A 23,976-nucleotide genomic window follows, 5' to 3' on the forward strand; every position below is an offset into this window, starting at 1 on the left:
ATGGATTTGCTTCATTCAAGGTTTATTATATACAATGAATGGAAACAGACTTGGAGGATTAATTTCTATTCTGTTTCCAGCAATGCTTGTTGCTTATTACACTGACATCATTCAGAGCCAAATGTGTTTGGGTTTTCTTTCCTTGTAGTGAGATAATGGAAATACATTATTTTTATTTTATTTTATTTAAGCTTTAGCTTAGGTATTACTTCACTCACGTCGAGGTTTTGTTTGGAGCCTGCAGGGGCATAACTGATGAGAAGGGTAATGACTGCGACATAGAGCTGTTGCTAGGGGAGGCGAAATGCTGTAGAGCTGTTCTGGCTTTCATCTAGTGCTGTGGTGAGGACTACGGGCTGTGCTGCATCACAGTAACTCTTCAAAATGGTCTGACCCTCAGATAAACCCAAGCAAAAGTAAGCACAGTTGTTTCTTCTTGCCCCTTTTCCCTGCAGTGTATTTGTCTTTCAAATAGCACCTAGTTCTTGCCAGCTTGAGGGACTTACCAGGCATCTGCAGAGAGCAAAATTCAGCCTCTCATCCTGTATTTATCATCCATTAGCCAGCTGGCTGCACATGAAAGTTGTTTGGTCCCTCACTTCCATCCTGTTTGTTTAACCCTTTGCTCACAGAGCCTTTCACTCTCCCAGTCATGTCAGCATCCCCTGCAAATGCACACTGTTACAGGGATCCATGCCCTCATTCAGGTACATTCAGATCCATGCCCTCTTACAGACAGCAAAATTAGTACAAACCTGATGGTCTTTTCCTGTTCCGTATGACACTATGGAAGCAGCATACAATTTCATAGGTAGAGGACTTGAAAGTAATATCAGGAAACTGTAGGAATATCTGTTCATCACATTTACCAATTATTCAGCATTTCCAACAGAGCAAACAGGTCCAGGAAGTCCAAGTGGGATTTTGTATCTATGGAAAAAATAGAAGCCTAAAGTATTTTTATACATGTCCATCCTTCATGGGTATTCTCTGCATTTTGGAGTGAGAAAGGAGGGTTGGGATGAATATGGGAAGTCTTTTCAATAGGTAAAGGAGACTCCATCCTTCATCAGTGACTTTCTCATCCAAGCCCCACACTAGGCTCACTTAAATACTTCGGTACTGGGTGCAGAGTGTACTGCACAGCATGATTGGCTTATCTCGCTTGAAAAAGTATCTTTCTTTCTCTTTCAGGACACAGACAAAGAACAGGAGTTTGCTGCTGCAAGTGCGAAACAGCTGGAATACCAGCAGCTAGAGGACGACAAGCTTTCACAGAGATCATCATCTAGCAAACTTTCCAAGTCTCCTCTAAAGATTGTCAAGAAACCGAAAAATATGCAATGCAAAGTGACACTCCTGGACGGATCGGAATATGCGTGTGAAGTAGAGGTAAATTGCTTTTTGTCTTTGGCTTTTTTTTTTCATCCCTTCTGGAGGAAAATAGTTGAAATTAGACTCCTAGTTAAGGGAAAAGAGTGAATGGTCTGATATTGTACCAGTGCCAAGCACAGAGATGTTTCCGTTGTTTTTCCTGGAGGTTGAAGACATTGCACATATTTGAGCGGGGTGAGGGCTCACAAGCAGTCCCTGGAGGAGATGGAGACTTTAGATTAATTTTGTGTCAGCACATGCTGCAACAGAATGCAGAAAATTAATTATGGGCAGCAAAGCCCATAAACAAAGGATTTTGATCCCATCAGGCTTCTCCTTTGCTTGGTACTCTGCTGAGTTGAGACTCACATTGAGTCGCTGTTCAAACTAATTCTGACCATCATGAGATTAGTGGGGGCATGAGAGATACCCAGGGAAGACGGGAGACGTCAGGAGTGCGTAGCAGTGAAAGCGGGGAGTTTTATGTCCTCGTCCATGATGTCTGTGAATCCTAACTGTGTCTAAACATTACTAGCAGAAAGGTGCTGGTGGTTTTCTTTAAGGAAACACCTTCCTTGCTAGGACTCTACCTTTCTGAAGGGATGGTCTTTGCCACACTCTCACTTAGGAACCAGCCTGTGCCTACATCCTCCATGCTAAGGGGATGCCTTGACTGCAACCCCACAAGATCACAGAGAAGCAGAAAATGAGCAAATTCAGCATCTCGGAGTGAGCATGGGAGTGGACTCATCTCAGTGTGGACCCATTTCTTTGTTCAGCTGTTGGCACCCAAGTGGTCTTTGGACAGTAGACCAGCCTGTCCTGAGCCTGCTTTAGATCAGGAGGCCATGCACACAAGGCAGTGCTGAGCTCTGGCCCAGCAGCAGCCAGGAGGGTAAGAATGTGTGTTAGAGGGCTCGGGAGAGCCAGCCTTCCCTTGGATGACCACAGGGCACTGCAAAGAAAAGCCACCTGGGGAGAATGGGTGAGCGTAAAGGTAGAGATACAGGCTTGAAAGAAGAATCTGCAGAAACACAAAGAAGGAGAGAGGGTGGAAGAAAGGAGTTCATGACTGGGAGCCAAATCATAATGTCTTTAAAATCAGATAGCACTCAGCCCTAGTGTCCTCCTACTATTCTCTTTTTAAGTGCTTTGGAGAGTGGCAGGTGAGGAACTTGATGATTTTTTATTTAACTGTGGCTTTACAGTCTGGGCCAAATTTGCTGTGCTAGGAGTTAGCTTCAGACAGGAGCTGTGATTTTACTGCTCTTATAGCAAATTAGTAGGCATGCTTTCGAATATCTTAATTTCACTGGCCAGGTCTTGTGTTGTTTCCTTCAATCTAGCAATAGCCATCTGGCCATGTAGTATTAACTGTTAAATCATTGCAGAAAGCATAGGCAGGGACTGAGAGAATGAAGAATTGCTCACTGTAGGATAAGGTCAGATTTGAGATCATCTGAGGAACCTGAAGGCGCACAAGTCTCTGGACTTGATGAGATACATCCATGAGTTCTGAGGGAACTGGCAGATGAAGTGGCTAAGCCACTATCCATTATATTTGGGAAGTTGTGGTGGTCAAATGAAGTTCCCACTGACTGGAAAAGGGACAACATAACCCCCGTTTTTAAAAAGGGGAAACAAGGAAGACCAAGGGATCTTCAGGCCAGTCTCTCCTCTGTGCCCAGTAAGATCATGGAGCAGATCCTCCTGAAGACTATGCTAAGCCATATGGACAATAAGGGAGTGATTAGTGACAGCCAGTATGGCTTTCATAAGGACAAATCATGCCTGACAAATTTGGAAGCCTTCTGTGATGGGGTCCCTGTGCATTGGTGGATAAGGGAGGAGTGACTGATGCCATCTGCCTGGACTTGTACGAGGCATTTGACACTGTCCTGCATGGCATCCTTGTCACTAAAGTGGGGAGATGTGGATTTGATGGATAGACCGCTCAGTGGATAAGTAGTTGGCTGTGTGGTCACACTCAAAACTGTTGTGGTCAATGGCTTAGTGCCCAAGTGGAAACCAGTGAGGAGTGGCATTAATCAGGGGTTAGTATTGGGACCAGCACTGTTTAACATCTTTGTTGGCAACATGTACAATGGGATTGAGTGCACCTTCAGCAAAGTTTGTCAAAGACACCAAGCTGCGTGATGCAGTTGACAGGCTGGAGGGAAGGGAAGGGAAGGCTGGAAGGCCTGAGAGGTGCTTTTTACATGGACATGTAGTGACAGGACAAGGGGTAATGGCTTTAAACATTAGATTTTAGAATTTAGGTAGATTTAGATGAGATATTAGGAAGAAATTCTTTACTGTGGGGGTGGTGAGGCACTGGAAGAGGTTGCCCAGGGAAGTCGTGTATGTCTCATACCTGGAAGTGTTCAAAGCCAGGCTGTATGGGGCTTTGAGCAACCTGGTCTAGTGAACGGTGTCTCTCCCGTGGGAGGGGCATTGGAACTACATGTTCCAACCCAGACCATTCTGTGATTCTGTAATTTCTTGACCTGTGGTCCCAGTTTTGTCTGTTAAGATTAGCATGCAAACCATTAAACTGGAAAATTGACTAATACTGGCTTTGATGGAAACAGTCAAACTCGTTTCAGCTTTAGCCACTTGGTTGTAAAATGTGAGTCACTTTTTGGAATACAGTCAAGCAAATTTTACCAAATAGGATTTCTATGGAAATCTTGTCTAACAGGCTGAGCTTTATGAAAATATAAGATTAAGCAGGAATGGAGATCTGTTATGTTACACTTCCACTTCTGAAAAAAAAAAAGAAAAATGCTGTGGATAATAATTCCTTTCAGGAAATTCTGCTTTTTCACTAAGCTTGGACTCTGTTGAAGTGTCAAAATCCTTGCATATAGAAGCCATCATGTTTTATTGCATGTCAGATTTCTCTACTTTGCAAATATTTAATAGCTCTTGAATAATGTCCAATATAAATTTTGTATGTATTTTTTCTACTTTAGTCCTGAAACATTTTGAGGTTGTATTGACTGTCATCAATGATCACTTTATCTGCTTCTAAAATGGTCAGACTTCCTAGGCAGAATATAATATTGATGAGAATAGAGCTCTTAAAAGGATGAATCCTTAAATGACAAAGCTGTAAGGCTATGATGATGGGTAGACTGTTGGGTTCATTGGAACAGAAGTTAGGATGCACAGGTATTTCCGGAACAAGTACAGCTGGCGTGGTGCATGCATTTACATAACTTAAATGGGTGATCCAGACTTTGCATCCCTTCCTAGGTGGTATTGTCAGCATATTGTGTGTATTGACGATGCAACATCAGGTGCCTCTCTGGCACAGCCCACTTTGGCCAATGGGATCACTCGGTAGATCCCCAGGGGAGACCACTTTCCGTATGCATAAATTTTAGCTATAGCAAAAGGATGCTGTGTCCAGCCAAGAGAAATTATGTAATTTTCACTGTGCTTTTTCTGCCAGGGAGAAAAAATGTATACAAAGGGAGTCAGTAGGGCAGGGAGACTGAGGGTCTGTCTCAGGAGACATCTCAGGAAATCATCTAGGAGGCTGAAGGTGAAGTTCTCCTACTGTAATTTTGGGTAATAACAAAATTCTGTGGCTGTTTCACAGAAACTCAGTGCTGCAGCATGAGAAATGATCTGTCACATTTCAGAAAACTGCTGTCCTATTTTAAGGATCACCTACAAGTGAAATTACTGTATCCCTTTAAACGGGCAGGGAGGGGAAAGTATACTGGAAGACCTAACAAAATATGGAGGTCAGTGAATTCCCTAAGATTAATTCCTTAATAGAAAGGGGAGAGGGGTGGACAAAGCATGGTAATGAAATATTTAATATTTCTGTTCCTTGTGTTTAACCCACTTAAATGCATCTTTCAGTGTGGAGAGTAGCCCAGGCTAGGGATGTGACAATCAGTGAATGTGAGTCAGAAATGTCATCCCATGTTGTCACCTCCTGTCTTCCAGCTCTGTGTCATGCTTCTTTCCACTGAAGGCTTCAAAGCAGTGTAATCTAGAAGGATCAGAAACATAGAAATACAATTTTGAGCTAAAATAATAATTCTGTTGGTTTGGATGCAGGCCAGGTATTTATCCCTTCAGACTTGCATTCCCTAGCCTGGGAGTTGGAGATCATTATAGAATCCATCAGGTACTCTGTAGAGTGCTTTGCAAATGGCAAATGCTTTTATGTATGTTAAATATTAATATCATTTAAAAGGAGCTTATTGTTTTCAAGTAGAACACAACCTAGAACTTATCAATTATGTGTTTATCCAGTTAATGACCTGACAGCTGAAAGTGCATGTACTCACAGATTGAGATGCTTCTGAGGCAGGTTTGGTTAATCCATTATCTCATTGATGTCCTTTGTTTCAGAAGCCCCTTTTTCTTATTGCATATTTAATGCTGGACATTCTTACAGCCTTCTGCTTTATCTTTCAGTCTCTCACATTCAATACTTTGCATGTGTGACACCAGGGGTTTTTCATATTTTATGAGATGTATCTACAGGGATGTCCACCTAAGGGTGCTTCAACTGTCCAGGGACAGCTGATGGCTTTTGGAGCAGAAGTATTTGCTGCACAATAGCATTGTCCCTGGTACTCTGTCAAAGAAAACCAGCATCAGGGTGGCTACATGGTTCTCCTATGTTGTGAAGAAGCTGGAGGTTTCTAATGGATGCTCAGTCACAGGAGTTATAGAATCATAGAATAGTTAGGGTTGGAAAGGACCTCAAGATCATCTAGTTCCAACCCCCCTGCCATGGGCAGGGACACCTCACACTAAACCGTCCAACACAAGGCTTCATCCAACCTAGCCTTGAACACTGCAAGGGATGGAGCACTCACAACATCCCTGGGCAACCCATTCCAGTGCCTCACCACCCTAACAGGAAAGAATTTCCTCCTTATATCCAATCTAAACTTCCCCTGTTTAAGTTTGAACCCGTTACCCCTTGTCCTGTCACTACAGTCCCTGATGAAGAGTCCCTCCCCAGCATCCCTATAGGCCCCCTTCAGGTACTGGAAGGCTGCTATGAGGTCTCCACGCAGCCTTCTCTTCTCCAGGCTGAACAGCCCCAACTTCCTCAGCCTGTCTTCATACAGGAGGTGCTCCAGTCCCCTGATCATCCTCATGGCCCTCCTCTGGACTTGTTCCAGCAGTTCCATGTCCTTTTTATGTTGAGGACACCAGAACTGCACACAATACTCCAGGTGAGGTCTCACAAGAGCAGAGTAGAGGGGCAGGATCACCTCCTTCGACCTGCTGGTCACGCTCCTTTTGATGCAGCCCAGGATACGGTTGGCTTTCTGGGCTGCGAGCGCACACTGAAGCCGGCTCATGTTCATTTTCTCATCGACCAACACCCCCAAGTCCTTCTCCGCAGGGCCGCTCTGAATCTCTTCTTTGCCCAGTCTGTAGCTGTGCCTGGGATTGCTCCAATCCAGGTGTAGGACCTTGCACTTGTCGTGGTTGAACTTCATAAGGTTGGCATCAGCCCACCTCACAAGCGTGTCGAGGTCCCTCTGGATGGCATCCCTTCCCTCCAGCATATCAACCGGACCACACAGCTTGGTGTCATCGGCAAACTTGCTGAGGGCGCACTCAATCCCACTGTCCATGTCAGCGATGAAGATGTTAAACAAGACCGGTCCCAACACCGATCCCTGAGGGACACCACTCGTTACTGGTCTCCAGCCGGACATTGAGCCATTGACCACAACTCTTTGTGTGCGGCCATCCAGCCAGTTCTTTATCCACCGAGTGGTCCATCCATCAAATTGATATCTCTCCAATTTAGAGAGAAGGATGTCATGTGGGACAGTGTCAAACGCTTTGCACAAGTCCAGGTAGATGACATCAACTGCTTTACCCTTGTCCATCAGTTCTGTAGCCCCATCATAGAAGGCCACCAAATTCGTCAGGCAGGATTTCCCCTTAGTGAAGCCATGCTGGCTGTCACCAAGCACCTTGTTGTTTTTCATGTGCCTGAGCATGCCTTCCAGGAGAATCTGCTCCAAGATTTTACCAGGCACAGAGGTGAGACTGACTGGTCTGTAATTCCCAGGGTCTTCCATTTTCCCCTTCTTGAAAATGGGGGTTACATTTCCCTTTTTCCAGTCATTGGGAGCTTCACCTGACTGCCATGATTTTTCAAATATGATGGCCAGTGGCTCAGCAACTTCATTTGCCAGCTCCTTCAGGATCCGCAGATGGATTCCATCAGGTCCCGTGGACTTGTGCGCATTCAGATTTTGAAGATGGTCTCGAACCAGATCCTCTCCTACAGTGGGCCCAAGGTCTTCATTCTCACAGTCCCTGTGTCTACCTTCTAAGAACTGGGTGGTGCAGTCACAGCCTTTGCCAGTGAAGAGTGAGGCAAAGAAGTCATTCAGAACCTCAGCCTTCTCCAAATCCTGTGTAGCCAGTTCTCCCGAAAGCTTCCTCAGGGGGCCTATGTTGTCCCTAGTCTGTTTTTTATTTGCTACGTACCTGTAGGATCCCTTCCTGTTATCCTTAACATCCCTGGTTAGGTTTAATTCTAACTGGGCCTTAGCTTTCCTAACCTGGTCCCTAGCTTCCCGGACAACATCCCTGTACTCTACCCAGGCTGCCTGTCCTTGCTTCCAGTTTTTATAAGCCTTTTTTTTCCTTTGAATTTTCCTCAGCAGCTCCTTATCCATCCAAGGAGGTCTCCTGGCCCTCCTGCTGCACTTCCTTCTAGTTGGGATGCAGCACTCCTGAGCTTGTAGCAGGTGATCCTTGAATATCAACCAAGAGTCTTGGGCCCCCTGCCCTCCAGGGCTATATCCCATGGAACCTTACTAAGCAGATTCCTGAAGAGGCCAGAGTCTGCTCTTTTGAAGCCCAGGGCAGTGAGCTTGCTGCACGCTCTTCTCACTGTCCTGGGGATCTCAAATTCGACCATCTCGTGATCGCTGCATCCAAGGCTGCCCTGGAGCATCACATTCTCAACAAGCCCTTCCCTGTTGGTGAGCACAAGGTCAAGCATGGCACCTCTCCTTGTCGGCTCCTCTATTACTTGCAGAAGGAAGTTGTCTTCCACACAACCGAGGAACCTCCTGGATTGCTTGTGCCGTGCAGTGCCGTTGTTCCAACAGATGTCAGGGTAGTTGAAATCCCCCATGAGAACAAGGGCCTGTGAGTGTGAGGCTTTTCCTATCTGTCTGTAGAGCGCTTCATCCGCAGGTTCTCCTTGATCAGGCGGCCTGTAACAGACCCCCACAGTAATGTCTCCCATCGCTGTTCTCCCTTTAACCCTGACCTACAAACTCTCTGTAAACTGCTTAGAGGAATGCTGAGCAGTGAGTTATACCTGGATGTCCAGCCCTGATGGAAGTGGTTCTTTTTGGACTCTTCATTGCATTCTCCCAGCCATCAGCAGGTTCAGAAGTGTGTTGTCAAAAGCCAGCAAGTTCGGAGCTGGGGCTAAAAGTGCACTTCCAAGAGGATGCTGAAGTTTTCTCTGTTAAGTAAACTGACCTTGCTTAATGCATTTCTCATTTCTTGGGTTGAAGAACCAAAGACAAAGCAAGATCCAAAACTGCAAATTAGTTTCAGATAACCTTGAAAAAGACAACGAACACACTAGCTCAGGTTTTTCCTAAGATACAAGAAAGCAATTAGAAAGAACTTATTTCTAGGTTCCTTTCCACTTTAAGTAGGGGTTTTCAAGTACTGTAGTATAATTATGCTATTTCTAGGATTTATTCCTCTTCCCTCTCTGCCCCATCTCAATTTTACGTTATCTAGACTACTGCATTTTAATTAAAAGATGCAAGTGGAACCAGCTGTCATCCTCTCCCTTACATGTAGCTTAATTCGAAGTGTCTTTCTAAAACAGGTTGTAATTTGCCTTCATTTCTGCTCTAAACATATACGTGTTATTAAACGCAAAGTGAGATCAGAAAGCTGTAACATAATCTGTATAAATTAATGGTAAAATAATTAAACTTAATTTTCAAAGGCTCAGCTGTCTGAGCTCATTGGTAATTTGTACTCCTTCTTCCTTCCTCTACCACTCAGACTTTCTTATTGTGCAGGACACCAGTAAATGAAAACAAATGTTTCCATGGCAGCCTGTCTTGTGGCATCTCTGCAGCCCTACGTCAAACACAGTGAGTTGCTGTAGGATTCCGCTAGGCTGCAGAGCACATGGAATACTGACATCTCAAAAAAAGCTTACTGGTATCCCCTCTTCTTGATGGGTGAGGGTCAATTGAGGTAGAAGAGGACTCTTAAAATACACTGTTTGGGTTTTTTTTGTCTCCAGGTTTCTTAGCCATGCTGCTGCTGGGACCTAGGCAGTAGCTGGGTGTCCCATGCTGTAGCTGCTGCTACACCTTTGTAATGAAACTCTGGTGACTTCCTCCCTGATGGAGACACTATTTTTTTAATGGGTTTCACAACATCCACCCTGGAACAGGTTGTACAGAGAAGTTACGGATGCCCCATCCCTGGAAGTGTTCAAGGCCAGGTTGGATGAGTTGCACATGAATTTTTCTTTTTCCTATTAAAAAGTGAGATTACATGGGTACTTCATTAAAAAAAATAGGTCCTTAAAAATGGTCATAGGACAGGCCTCACAAATAAAGAACAAGCAGATTTATTTCTGCCACTCACAGAAGTGAAAGAGAGTGGTGGCTGACTTCAGTGCTGCATGCATTTCTTGTCCTGGCTTGCAAGCTAGCCTCTGGAGGAAAAGCCCTTCTGTATTTCTGTATGGCAGTGGGGGAACATACGGCCCTGTTGTCCCCCTCCCTGAGCATCCAAGTTAACCCTCCCCCAGAACCTGTCTCAGTGTGGATCTGCGCACCACTTTTGCACGGGGAGTTCAATAACATTGAATTTCTCATCCATTTTGAGGTAGGCTTTAAGGTCAGGAAGGAAATCCTGTAACAAGCTGCACCCTGCTTTCTGAAGGATACTGTTTCAGTTACCCCCTGCCCATTTTAATTGTTTAATGAATTCCACACAGCCTCTTGCAAAGGACTTTACATGTGAAACTGATTACTGAATGCAAGAGGGAATTTTTTTAATATGTCTTTTCCTTTTGACCTACTCATTGCTTACATTTCACTTACTTTAATATGAAGAGCTTTGTTTCAGTTTTCTGTTCCTTCCCTGGGATGTGCTTCAGTAAATGTGTCTGGGTTGAGATGCGTCATCGTCGTTACACAGAATGTTTTCCATCCTCAGACCTGATAATTAGGGTTGACTTAGATTAGCCAGGGGATTCAGTTAAGATCTATGTTACCTGACACATGTCAGTAGGAGTCTTGGTATTGCCTGAGTATGTTCCAGCTGAATACAGTTAATACACAACTCCTCTGTTGTGTGTTTTCCAAGTACCATAGGTAGCTTTGTACAAGTTAAAATCCTTGCAGTTCAAGAAGTGTAATGGTCTGGAAATCGATACTGATGTTGTCCAGCTTATAATAATCAACTGTAAGGCTGAGCAGAAAAAGTTCTTTTGCTTCAGTTTGGTAATTTAAAAAAACCAAACCAAACAGCAGAACATTTGGGCTCCCTTTTAGTGGTGGTGGTGAAGGTGATTGTTATTTTACTGAAGCTAAAGAAATCTAAATCAAAACCAAACTCACTTCAGGTTGAGCCAAGCCATATGGAAATGCCGCAAGGTGGAGGGAGGATGCTGGTATGGCATTTGTGGGGCTGGAGCATTTCCTCTTTGCCAGGAAAAGCTCAGCTCCTCGCAGCTAGGAACATCTGGGTTGCGTGGTATTCAGGGGAAAAGTCTCTTATAACCTTGGTAGGAAAACACACCTAAGTGGTGGGACAGATGGGGTCCCTTGTAGTTCCTTCAGTTATATGCAAGTATTATACAGATACTGAAGGAGAACAAAGAATTAAAACCAAGTCACTTCTTCAGACATCATACCAAGTGAACAGCAGGTTGGGCTTTAAATTCCACTTCTTGTCATAGCAGAGGACATGGTCACAGTCCATGGTCACAATGAAATAAATGCCAAAAGTTTAAAAGAGCAACAAAAAATATATCTGTGTTGGCCCATTCCACATCCATTTTTTGCATCTAGTCCTCTTATCTCTCGGCTTTCATTAATAGCTTCTGAAAATGATTTAGGCAGTGAAATGACGGGTTTAGCATCATTTCAGAATCAAATCAAACTTCAATATCAAAACCTTCATTTTGGTACTTTGGAGGCACCAGCCGATTTTCTTAATGCTGAAAACTATTGAGAGGGGTTGACCTACATTGAGAAATAGTTTCTGCTGCCCTGAAACTGCGTTTTCTAGGGAATAAATGATTAGCTGAAAACTTCCTAGTGAAATGTTGCCTCCGGTTCCCTCCCGTTGGTGCACTGCTTGGACATGAGCCAGGCAACAAGAGCTTGTTCTCCATCTGGCAAAGTTTTCAAACATTTTTTGGTCATGTGCACTCAATGCGGGGCTCATTGCTGGTTAACCTGCTTGCAAGAGCCCAGGAGAGGATGGCCTTTTACCCACCTCTTACTGCAGGCAGACAGAAGTCTGTTGGTGGCCAAGCGTCCTGTCCTTGTTACCATCCTTGCTGATGGCCTCACCAGGGTGAGACAGTGTCAGTCCCTCTACCTTTGTCTTCTCCAGGCTCATCACTCAGGGTGGTTCTCACTCCAGAGAGCCTGCTGCTGCTTCTCTGTATGTGTTTTTAAGCACTACTGGAATATAAATCACAAACAGTGATGAAGGGATTTGCTTACCCTTTTCCCTTCTCCAAACAGATGGTTGGATTTTGAAGCCTGTGGCTGTTTCTGGTTAATGTGTCCATTCCCCCAAATACCCCATGTTCATACTCCCAGAGAAGTTGCTGATTTTCATGTCACTTCCTGGCCAAGTCTCCCTGCATTTTCTCATGTTTACTGCCCTATTTCTGCATCACTCAAGTGCCCATTACCTGCTCCAGCTCCCATCCGAGCTGTCTGAATTAATTTCCAACTCTTGTGCTGGTTGGTTCCATTTTATAGGTGCTGTCCCCACATTAACACTTAAGAGTTTCTGTTTCCAGACCAAAACTAAGTAAATGCTCATTTTATTATCGTCCTCTAAAAATGTTACCTGTCATATAAAATGCTAGCACCTCATATGGGTGTTTTTTTTTCCCAGATGGGCCCCATGCAGTGTTTGCTAGGCTGCTTTTATGTTTTTTTACCCCCATCTATTGATACAGTGAACAAAATATCAGAGATGGGACTGGGTGGTGAGGAAATACCTGCTTACAAAGCTTCCATAGGGTGAGGTCTGTCTTTCATGGTTTATCTTGCTCTGGCAGAAATGGTTTTTGATCTGAATTGGATAAAGCTTGGATGTAGCCTGAGAAGAGGCTTATGTTATTTTTCTTGACAACTCCAGCACTGATGGTGTAATACTGTCTAAGGTACCCAGATCTAAAAGCCTGATCATCGTGCTGCTTCTTCTGCCTCAAAAGCATCTTTCTGTGCTGTGTGATTTATTTATGTTTTTCTCTTCAGCTTGGCAATGTAGGTCAGGAAGAGCTCTGTGGCTTTTAAATTCATATGGCAAGATTACGCTGTAAATCGGACTATGTTGCTAGTAGAGCTTTTTTTCAGCTGGAAATAAGCATAACATTTGTGGTTGACTTTTGCTGATGTATGTCAGTGACTATTTATGTTACCAGTAGCGGTGGGTTACCCTTGCTGTGTTGGTACTAGGCTTGTGCATAGTTAGCAGTTATGCAGGATAGATGAGTGTTTGCTGAGCTCATCCAAGTATAGGCAGAATAAGAAAGGTATTTATGTTTATAACCCCTGTTGGAAGGCTTCAGCTGCTGTGTTGAATCCCAAGAGACCCACCTGAGTTACCACGGAGCATCTTGAAGGAAGTATTAGGGCAATCAGGAGGCATTAAGCCAATGGGTCAACTGCACATTTAGTTAAAATCCAAGCCCAAACAGTCTGTGTTCTTCAGAAAGCTGAGCAAGGAGGGGTACTTTCTTTGTTGAAAAGCCTCCAAAATCATGGAATACTTATTAACTATTAATAATACATATTTTACTTATAGTTAATACATATCTTTTTATGTGAGGATTTAGCAAATGTTTGAGGCTAGATTTAGCAAGTGTGCTGAGAACTGAACTGCTGTTTGAGAAATAGTGTCCACTGTGTTTTCCTTTGTTGGAGAGTGGTGCTTGTAAGCTGTTGCCAGTTCTCATTTTTTACAGTATGAATTCTGTTGATGCACTTGGGATTGCCAAGCATTTGGAAGTCAGCACATTTGACAGGTATTTCTGCAGCTCATGTGCATATGCACCCATGGCTGTTACACTTCCATATATAAAGACATGCTTCAGAGTATTTATTATTTCTCAGGTGCCCCCATTTGCTGCTTTGCATTGCCATGAGCATACATTGCCCGCTTTCTTCCTAAGCGTACAAACCGTGTGGCATGTGCATCGGTACACTTAGAGCTCGTATGATGCCAGTGCTCATGTGATCTCTGCTGCTGATGTAGAAGGCAAAACCCTAATTTGGTTTGATGCCAGAATCAGGACTAGGTCACCAATCTCCTTACTGGGATTTAGCAGTCCCCTAGGGTTTTTTTAGATTAGTGCTGGCTTTTAAGGATTGCAAGCTCAAACGGTATTAAAGAAGGTTGCCCCTGATAAAAACTATGTCATGTTATACAATGTCATTGACGCTGCAGGTATGTAAGTGCAGCATAGACAGTGATACGTATTTATCTAAATGCTTGTATTAAATACTTAAAAGGTAGGTGTCAGAAAAGGTAATTTTTCAGGAATGGTATTTCAGTGTGCTAAATTACAATAAGTATCAATAAGCTGATAAATCATAGTACTGCCATGAGGGGGAAAAAGACAATTATCAGTTATCACTGTATATTAAAATACTTTCTGGTCTACTCTAAGTTTTCTTATTTCATTTATATGTGCAGAGCAGTATGGGATGGAGTTCTAAATTAAAAAGCAAAGACAGGCAAAATACTATTTCAGTTTTTATTTTAACCTGTTAGAATATATTAGTTATCTACTGAGATGCATAGGCAGGTTCACACAATAAAAGTTAATAAAGTAATGGAACATTTGCAGAGCTTGTATTGGGAAGCGGCTTTCAGGAAAGCAATTTCCTTATATGAAATGCACTCACATTGAAAAAAAAAAAAAAAAACCAGAAACAAAGTCTTTTTACACAGCTTTTATTCAAGTAAATCTTTCTGAAATTGCCTAGTTCTTACGGTTGGCTAAATTGTTTACTCAGTAGATTGTATTTGGAATTGTGACCTGGGACATTTCCAAATGCAGTTTACCATTAAAGTATGTAAAAGATTAAATGGTACTTTTGAAAACCAAAAACTGAATGCATTTTGCTCTGAAGCTTTTCTTTTCATTGCCTGTATTTTTTGCCACCTGAAAGGCTGGCAGAAAGGTCTTGTTCAGTATCTCCCATACGTGCTGACAAATTGCTTACAAACTGATGAGAGTATTATGTCCATCCAAGGCATACATTTATATTTACTCTGCGTATGCCAAACCCAAGATTTTTCCCTAGGAAACATAAAATAGTTGGAGTAAAAAGACCAGGTGAGGTAATTTCATTTATCTTTAAGCTTTCCTCTGTTTGTCTGTGTGGGAGAGGGGAGTAGGGTATTTGCTATGTGCTTTGTTATTTTGTATTATCTTACCACTGTCTTTGGTGTACAACATTGTGCTGGTAAATTCAGCAAAGTTTTTGTTCTGTAGTACAAGTGACTTTAAAATGTTTTGTGTGATGCCTAGAACATTGCTGTCAACACACCGGACTTTCAGATGAACTAAATGTTGATGTTTCTGCAGCTGCCAGTCCCATTTTCAGCAAGCACCGCAAGGGATGTAGGGGCCTAAATTCCAGTGGTTAGGTTGTGTTATGCTTTTAGAAACTCTCATCGTGCAAGTTATACATGTTGTCTGTAAGAGGCACTTCAGTAAACCGGAGGAAAATTTGCCAGTTAGCACTCCAGATAATTCTCCTATTCCTCTTCCTGGATGTTCCCCACTTTGCTGCCTGTGGGGGATTTCAGTTGAGAGACAACAGATTTGAAGAAATTCAGGGTTTCTTTTCTGTCACCTTTCTCCTTTGTCTTCTTTGCCATGTGGAGAGAAACTGTGGAAAAGTGTAAACACACAAGAGCAAGTCGTTTGAAAACTCTAATCACAAATGTGTAGAAGTGAAGTTAAACTTCTTTGAAGTGACTTCTTCCATTTATCTTCCATGAGAAAGTAAACCTTCTGCTGTTATTTTTCATCTTCTAATCACAATTTGTTCAAAAAATGCATTCCTCCTATTTAGAAATTTTTTGGCCTGCAGTTCAATGATTAGTTTCTAGAATTTCTCAGTTCAGTGCTTTGTATTTTGAGCTCAACTCTTTCAGAAAAAAACAAGGGAAATGCCACAATATGTACATTTTAATTTCATTCACAGATAAAAATGTGCTCCTTACCAGAATGACTGCAGGAGGTTAGGACTGCTGATTGACTCTCCATGGATAGAGAAGCCCTGTGATGTGGTCACCGGCTCCTCTGCACTTCTAAATTGATATATGTTTGTGTATGCACGTTATGTACATTCAGTTACTCACATATTTGCTTGTGCATATTAAATTATGACATATATGTAATGTTCAGATCCTTCCTCCAGAAATGGAGTTCTGAATATAGAAGTGATCTTGGAAGTACGCATATACTCGATCATTTCAGTTTGCGAGTAATGGCTATTTGCGCAAGTAATTTTTTTTCTTGGGATTGGGCATGGTTTGGGGTAAATTGGGTAATTCATGAGGAAAGAATGAAAAAATGTGTTGTCAGGAGGCTGGAATTCAGCAACTCAGAGACTCAGCCGGGAGAATTTGTGGGAAGAGAGTGCTCGCTGCGGCAAGTACAAAGTATTCCTGACAACCAGTTAATCATTTACACTTGTTTGTGTTGCAAGAGTAATTACAGAAGCTGCAACATGAGGAGGCAGAAACTTCCCCTTGCTAGTTACTTGTTGCCATATACATTTTAACTTTTATGTCTGTTTTCCTTGCTTTTCACAGAGGAGACTACATTGTGGCCTGTGCAGTGTAGAAGCCAAAGTGTTGACCAAAATAACTTGCAACAATGCAATTGAAATTGGAATAGTAAAATGAAATAAAATCAGTGGTCTGGACATGATTGGAATCTTTTTCATCATGCACATTGTAAATGAAAAAATTAGCTAATTCTCCACCAGAAAGAATGGGGAGAGAGGAGAGGTTAGTACAGCCACATGCCAAAACTACATTACAACATGCAGGGCTAGAGCCAGCCCACATATTTATTCAGTGCATTGTTAAGAACCATTGGAAAGTGAAAATGCTAATTAGGAATGTGAACCAGATAACCTCAACATCAGTTAAAGTCCAATTATTCCTACCGGGATTTCATGATACTAATCTGTTTGTCCTTCTTCCAGTGATCGTGCCCAACTGGAGTTATTACAGTAATTGTGCAGAGTTTAATGCCAGGCTAGTGCTAATATGGTTCTGCTTACTGGCAGGTTGACAGCTTTTCCGAGGAAAGCGGCAATGTTGTTTTAATATGTATTCATGCAGAAAGATATGTGCACACTCTTTCCATTTACAATCCAGGTCCACAGCTGCGTTCCTTCTTCTTCTTGCTGTGCTCCTTGACTGAGCAGAAAGGGAGGTGAAGTTTCAATTCATGGGGTACCCTGACCTTGCAGTTTACTGTGCAGCAGAGATGATGGTTGGTGGTGGCTAAAAGAAATCCCATTATAGTTGTTTGGCTGTGGGACTTTCTCTCTTTATGTTTTCCCTTGACTGTAAAATTTGGTCCGAATGTGATCTCTTGTAATTGCTTTCAAACAGGAGGGGCATACCTGCATGCTGTAGGCAGCCCTTGCTCAGCATTTTGCATCCATGTGAGACTGCAGCATTAGATGCACAAGTAGAACCACTGCAAAATGCTGCACTTGGGAGGCTGCAATTGCTTTTATTTCTAGGAGGCTGGGAGGGCTGTTTTCTGCTTTTCACGTGCTCATCCTAGTTCACTGTCAGTGAGAGGAAGGTAATCTGCTTCTGAGTGAATATAGAGTATGAGAGTAGACTGATACTTGCACTCTATCAGGTACACAGCAATTAACTCCTTAACACCTGCGGAGATGCATGAGGAGCCCATTATCATGGCCCTGCTGGTTCAAAAGGACTGGGGAGGACCCTGATTTAAACAGAGTGCTGCGTCAGTCCAGATGTGGCATTGCCTAGCCAATGTCTTCAAACCCTCTGGAAATGGGCTCCTCAGACTTGCTGAGATGCCAGTCCCAGTGCAGCATTGCCCCTCCAGAGAGAAATCTATCAGACACAGGTTTGTATTCAGTCTGCAAGAAACCCAGGTGGTGACAGGTCCTCAGCTCGGATGTTTTCCTGGTGGAATAAAGCTGGGAAAGGTGGCGAGTCCTGTAGGTTGCAGATTATCCAGCAAATGAAGGTGTGTTGTTCAGGGTAAGGGTGCATCAGGGGAGAGGCTCAGGCTGTATCACCAAGGTGGGTGTTAAAATACCTTTCAGGAAGATTGCAGGTGGTCATGTTTCAGAGGCAGGGTAGGATTGCCAAACTGGGAGCCACAGCAGCTTGAAGGAGATGTTTCCAAGAGATGGAACCTCCCAGCATGGGGCAGCCAAGCTTACACCCTTGCACAGAAGCAGAATTTGTCTCTTGGATGTGGCAGTTCTGGATCCTGATAAACTTTCCTCTTGTGCACCTAGCTTCCAGTCTGGGAAGCACCGTCCAGCACATAATACTTAAAATCTTCCTGGCCTCTTGCCTATATCTCATTAAATAGCAAAGAGGGTTCCTGGGGTCTGATTAGCACCTGCATGACAAGGAAGTTGGTGTCACAACTTTGTGTTAAGTTGCTGGTTGCTTGTTTCCTATGTTATTTTCCTCGTTGCTTATCACAACACAGTAGCATATGGTTTTGGTAGCTTAATTGCTGCAATAAGGGTTTATTATTACCCGAGGGTCCTGGTGGATGACATAGTGAACAAAAGTCAACAATGTGCCGTGGCAGCACAGAAGGCTGGTGCCATCCTGGGCAGTGCTGCCAGCAGGTCAAGGGAGGTGATCCTTTCCAACTACTTAGCCATTTAGTGCTGAATCCGATTCTGGCCTCCCCAGTACAAGGGAGACATGTACACACAGGAGATAGTCCAACAAGAGCCAGGAAGATGATGAATGGCCTGGAGCATATCTCCTGAAAGATGAGATGCAGAAAGGCTAAGAGGTGAGACTGTTAAGCCTGGAGATGTCTGAGGTGGATCTTTTCAATGTCTCTCAATATCTGATGGGAGAAGTAAAGGCAACAGCCAGACTGCGCTCAGTAGTACTCATTTACTAGGACAAGAAGCAATGCGCACAAGTTAAAACAGAAGAAATTCCATCTGAAAAACAGAAAAAAACCCACTTTTTGCAGTGGTGACACTCAGACACTGGCACAGGTTGCCCAGAGAGGTTGTGGTATCTCTTTCCTTGGAGATACATAAAAGCCATCTGGACATGGCCCTGGGCAGCCTGCTGTAGGTGACCCTGCCAGTCTCAGCCAATCTGTGCAGTACATATTTTGTGGCTGAACGGATAATGTATCTGTAACAAACGCTTGCATTTTTTCACTTTAATCATGTTTATTTATCACAAGTACATGACAGTTTATGGGCTTACTCAAAAGAAAACTTTGTCAATATTTTTCTGCAGTAAGCAATACCAGACATTTACCCAAATGTCCACCTGTGAGAGTAACTGGATTTATAATGATGTTATCCAGGCAGACCTAAGATGGAAGTACTTGATTTTTGAACTTCTCACTCTCAGTGACGTACAGCGTGTTATCTTGGACTCTTAATCTTGTAGGGGCAGGGGTATGATTGAGGGAAATGGGCTGAGGAAGCTGATGTGGAGAGGTTTGAGTGTGGACTGTTTCTGGAGAAGCCAAGTAGGGGACTCAAGAGTCTTTTGTGGCCTTTGGCCTCCTGAGGAGAAAGAAGCTGAGTTCCACAACTGAGGAGAAGCTGGTGAGGAGAGAGGCAGCTTCTCCTCTGCCTTGCATGTGGGAGTTGCTGGTGGGTGCAGGCTTGCCAAGTTCTCTGCTGCTGGCTCCTTTCACTGGGAGCTTGACCAGGAGGCTGTTTATTCCCATTCCAGCTTTGACTGAGAGCCCTGGCCTTTGTAGAGCTGCAGGGAGGAGACTGTGAAAAGCATAAAGTTTTTGCTCCCAGGCTTCTGTACTCATTTATACAGTTCAATCTATGTCTTGCATTCTTTCTGTTGCCTTGATTTCCCAAAGCTTAAGTGAAATGTCTTTTTCCACATTTGCACATTTCATTTTGTCCTATTCGTGGCTGAAAAAATAGCAAAGAATATTTCTGGAGGAGACTCTTGACATATTTACCTTTCCGAATAACTCCTAATTTACAGGCCCAGTGTATTGTACCACGAAGTCTGATAGTTTTTTGAGTTCTTTACCCACAATTTTTAGACAGATGAGAATTGGTTGACAAGTTTGGCAGTAAGTTGTGATCCACAGTAACAAGTAGGCTGTCAGTCTTTCATTGCCTTAGACATGCCACCCCAAAATGGTGCAAAGCAAAGGTTTAGAGTGTGTTGAAGAGCTGTATGAATTTGTAAAGTGACCTTTATCTCCTCTTCCTCCCATTCTCTCCCTGCCAAAGCAATGATACTCCTGCCTTGTCTGGCATGCTTATTTTGGCACACAGTAAAATTAAAGCAATTAACAAGAGCACAGGAGGTCTGTTCAGTTGCTTTAATTATATATTTCTATTTAAAACTCTTAATTTCCCAAGGCTTTATGCAGTAGCTTAACCTCACTGTGTTTCTGTGGAACAAAGTTTTAGAGTGTGTGTGCTCGCACCACATGGGTATGAAGCAGCAGTGATACATATTTGCATGCACACAGGGATTTCTTTTGATCTCTGCATGAGGAGGACAGCAGGGCTGGCTCCATTGCCAGGCAGCCCCCACTCCCCAGGTGATCCCACAGGTCAGGTCTGACCTGGGAAGAGATGCTTAGGGGCAGTGGCAAGGCTGCAGCGTGAGGCTCATCTGTCTGGACGCTGATGGGCATTTCTGTGGTCAGTGAGAAGATCAGTGCTCCTGGTAAGGCTTCCCCTCAACCATCACCAGTTCACACCTCGTGTCTGGTGAAGAGAGGACTCTGACTGGGAAGGGCTGTTAGCTTTATATGATATTTCTGACATTCTCTCAAACACCGGCAGGGATTTCTGATATCCTGACACAGCGGGAATTCTGTGGGAAGTGACTTGGGCATCTTTGTGCAGGAGGAGGAGGAGGACACATTTTGTCCTAGACAAAAAATGATACATGCAAATTATTCCAGGCCTGCCATACTTATTCTCCCTTGACTGCAATGTGTAGCCAAAAAGAAATCCTGAGCACTGGGAGGTTTTTTGTTAGATGGGTTTTGTTACAGCACAGCCTCACGCAACTGTTTCCTGCAGTTCCCTATTAAAATACTTTATCTTGCAGCTGCTAGCTACTATTTCTCAAACCTGACATCTGTGTAGCTGCATGGATCAGCAACATAAAACAGCTCCTGTGTGGGCCTTGTGTGACTCTTAAGAGGACACTGAATTGTCACAATTCAAGTACACGTGAATGTTGCAGTGGTGCAGACATAGTGTTTCTCAAAGCAGGTATCCTCTAGAGCTAACCTGTTTATTTCTCTCCATTCAGTATAATCACTTGGTTTGTTATCAAGCAGAAAAGACAGACACTGGTAAAACACACCATCACTTGCTTACAGCAGAAATTGAGACTATTTTGGCTTTAAGGCTTTGATCGGCTCCTCTCTTCACACCAGTAGTGAGGTTTTTTTATCCACCTGATACTCTCCATGGAGCATCAAGTATAAAACTACCAACCTTTTATTATCTACTTCCAAGTTCTGGGCATGAAGAATTTACTAAACCTTTGCTTGATGTTATAACAGGGCTGGGGTATATTTATGCTTCCTACTACAAGGTGGAAGGGTTGAGACAAGCAGAGCAAGGCCCTAGAGCTGTTTGCCTGAACGATGCTGGAGGACAGAGAAAATGAAGTTGCAGCTATATGCTTGCACTTCTGGTCCTGTTTTTTTCTCAGCTGGAGAACACTTGTTAGACTTGTCAGCCACACTCTTCAGTTTCCTCATTGACAAAAATCTAGAGGTTATTTCCCTGCTTTCTTTCTAAAAGACCATCAGAACCGCAGTAGAAATACAGAATATAACATAAATTAGGTTACGCTGCACAACCCCCGCCATCATCTCTCGTAATGTTTTCACGGGGTGTTAGGCAGCAACCTTCAGTTCCTTTTCTTTTCCTTTCCTCTTGGCGTGCTTACCACTTCTAAAATAGTTTGAGGCCAGTGTTGGGCTCCATGGGTTTGTTGGCATAGCTGCGTCAGCTCGGATTGTGAAATATCCACCCCCCGGCCAAGGCTGCTGGGCTGGCAGTGTGGCCCGAGCGCAGCTCTGTCAGCAGACACACATAAATTCAGAGGCAGCGTTCTCTCCTCTTCTGTGTTGGCCTCCTGCATTGTGTTTGAGGAAAGTAGTGCATTTCCAGTCTGCTTCCAGTCATGTGTATGCTACAGGTAAAGAAAATACAGCACTGACAGCAACTAAAATGTTTACATATGTGTGTGTTTGAAATGAAGAGATGTTTTTCCCCTTCGACTCAGCTGCATTTAGGGAAGCAGGCAGTGATGAAACAATAGCCCAAATAATTTTTACTTGTTTATCACAATTGATGCATATTAAAGTTGACGCATATAGCTTATAAAGTGAACATTTCTGTCTGTGTGTGGTTTTCTTGGAGATCTTTTCTTAGTGTTGCGTGTAACACTGAGAGCTAGGATGACCTGAATTTTTACCGGCCAGTATGAGAGATACTATGAAGCTTCTGCTAAGGGCTCTGGCTGTTAACAGTGAGAGATCTCATCTAACATGTTAGCAGTAAAGAAGATTAGTGGGACGCTGGAAAGCTGCTTTCTTACTCAGCTGTGCTCCCAGTGACATACTAGACTCTTTCAGTGATTTCAGTAGATGGTGGTACCATGTTTCCTCGTATATTAGAGAAAAAAGAATCCTGTGATCAGTCCACATAGTTACCCACGAGACAAGAGGGGCACAAAATCACAAAATGGAATATATAAACCTTTAGAATTAGTTTTAAGTGATGTTAAGTTTGGCTTTGTAACAGTAGCAATGGAAAATTACTGAGGTGCAGGATACATAAAGAAAAAAGAGTACAGCTAAAGAACATACTGAGAATTCTCACGCAAGATAAATCGTTATAGTTGACATAGTTTTAAGAAAAACAGTCTAGAAGAACAGGACACAGGGATAAGGAGTATCTGGGAACGGCAGGTGTCCAGGATGGGCTACAGTTAAACCAACTGATAAGTAGGAGGACAGGAGTCTCTGATGCTAACGAACTGATTAAACTGGTATGAGCACCTACTGTGCATGCTTCAAAGGCTGCCAGAAGTGATGAAGATTGTTGGAAGAAGTAAATGACCCTCAGAGACCACCACCACAATCCTGTATGCATGCGGGGAGCTTTCTGGAAAATTATGTAATCAGTGCATAGCCTCATGAATAGGTATGTATGCCCAGGGACTATATAATGATGGCTTGTGTAGCAATAGGAGAGACACACGTTAGAAGGAGCTATCCCCTGTGTCTCCGGGCGCCACAATAAAGAATACCTGCTGTCAGCTTGAAAACTTTGTTGGCAAGCTTGTTCCTGGAGTTTTCTCTGAATCACCCAAAGCAAGAAATACTTCCACATTTGGTTTTCCTCCAATGGATCGGGCCCAGTCACAGCTGTGATAGTCAATGACCAGGAATACTTTGTACCACTGTTGTTGCACACAAAGAATATCCTGGCTTGTTGAGATACGACCTCTGCATGCATTTGAAATTGCAATTTCTTAAATGTAGAAGAGATCTTCTCATTGAAACTTGAAACATGACATGTATTGACTTATTTTTAACTCCTCAAGAAGACCTGAACTTTTATGAAAAGCAGGTTTACCCATTCAGCAGATTCTTACAAAGCTCCAAGTCAATAGGTTTGTGTGTGAGTTTAATTAAATCATTTGAGGTTATTGATTTGAAGACTGAACCGAAAATATGTTATTTTAATGCTTATAGTACTTTATTTTGCAAATGTTATTTTTATTTTTTTTTTTCACCTGTTCATTTTCCACAGAAACGTTCCAGAGGCCAAGTGCTATTTGACAAAGTGTGCGAGCATCTGAACCTTTTGGAAAAAGACTACTTTGGGCTAACATACAGAGACACAGAAAACCAAAAGGTAACCCGCCAAACTGCAGCCAGCATTTGGCATATGGACATCAGGGTTCCTCAAGACTCCCCCCAGACAGCTGCAAATAGATCAGAAGTGGGTTTTATTTTCTTTGCCAAGTTCCATAGACATATTTTAAGCTACTATTTTTTGTAACTACTTGTCAAGAGCATCCCCTGTGTTTCCCTGG

At 43.2% G+C, this 23,976-nt stretch overlaps 1 protein-coding gene across 16 annotated transcripts in view; it reads left to right on the plus strand.

Moving 5' to 3' along the window:
• Nucleotides 1-23,976, plus strand: part of EPB41L3 (erythrocyte membrane protein band 4.1 like 3) — a 150,581-nt gene that overhangs the window by 82,238 nt on the left and 44,367 nt on the right. For all 16 annotated transcript variants that reach the window (XM_065668036.1, XM_065668031.1, XM_065668043.1 and 13 more), the window contains exons 3-4: nt 1,195-1,392; nt 23,691-23,795. In XM_065668036.1, coding sequence (XP_065524108.1) covers nt 1,339-1,392; nt 23,691-23,795 — 159 coding nt within the window. In that variant the 5' untranslated portion in view covers nt 1,195-1,338. The remainder of the gene's footprint in view (nt 1-1,194; nt 1,393-23,690; nt 23,796-23,976) is intronic.

The sequence above is a fragment of the Lathamus discolor genome, chromosome 2 (genome assembly GCF_037157495.1).
Source record: "Lathamus discolor isolate bLatDis1 chromosome 2, bLatDis1.hap1, whole genome shotgun sequence".
NCBI classification, from domain to species: Eukaryota; Metazoa; Chordata; class Aves; order Psittaciformes; family Psittacidae; genus Lathamus; species Lathamus discolor.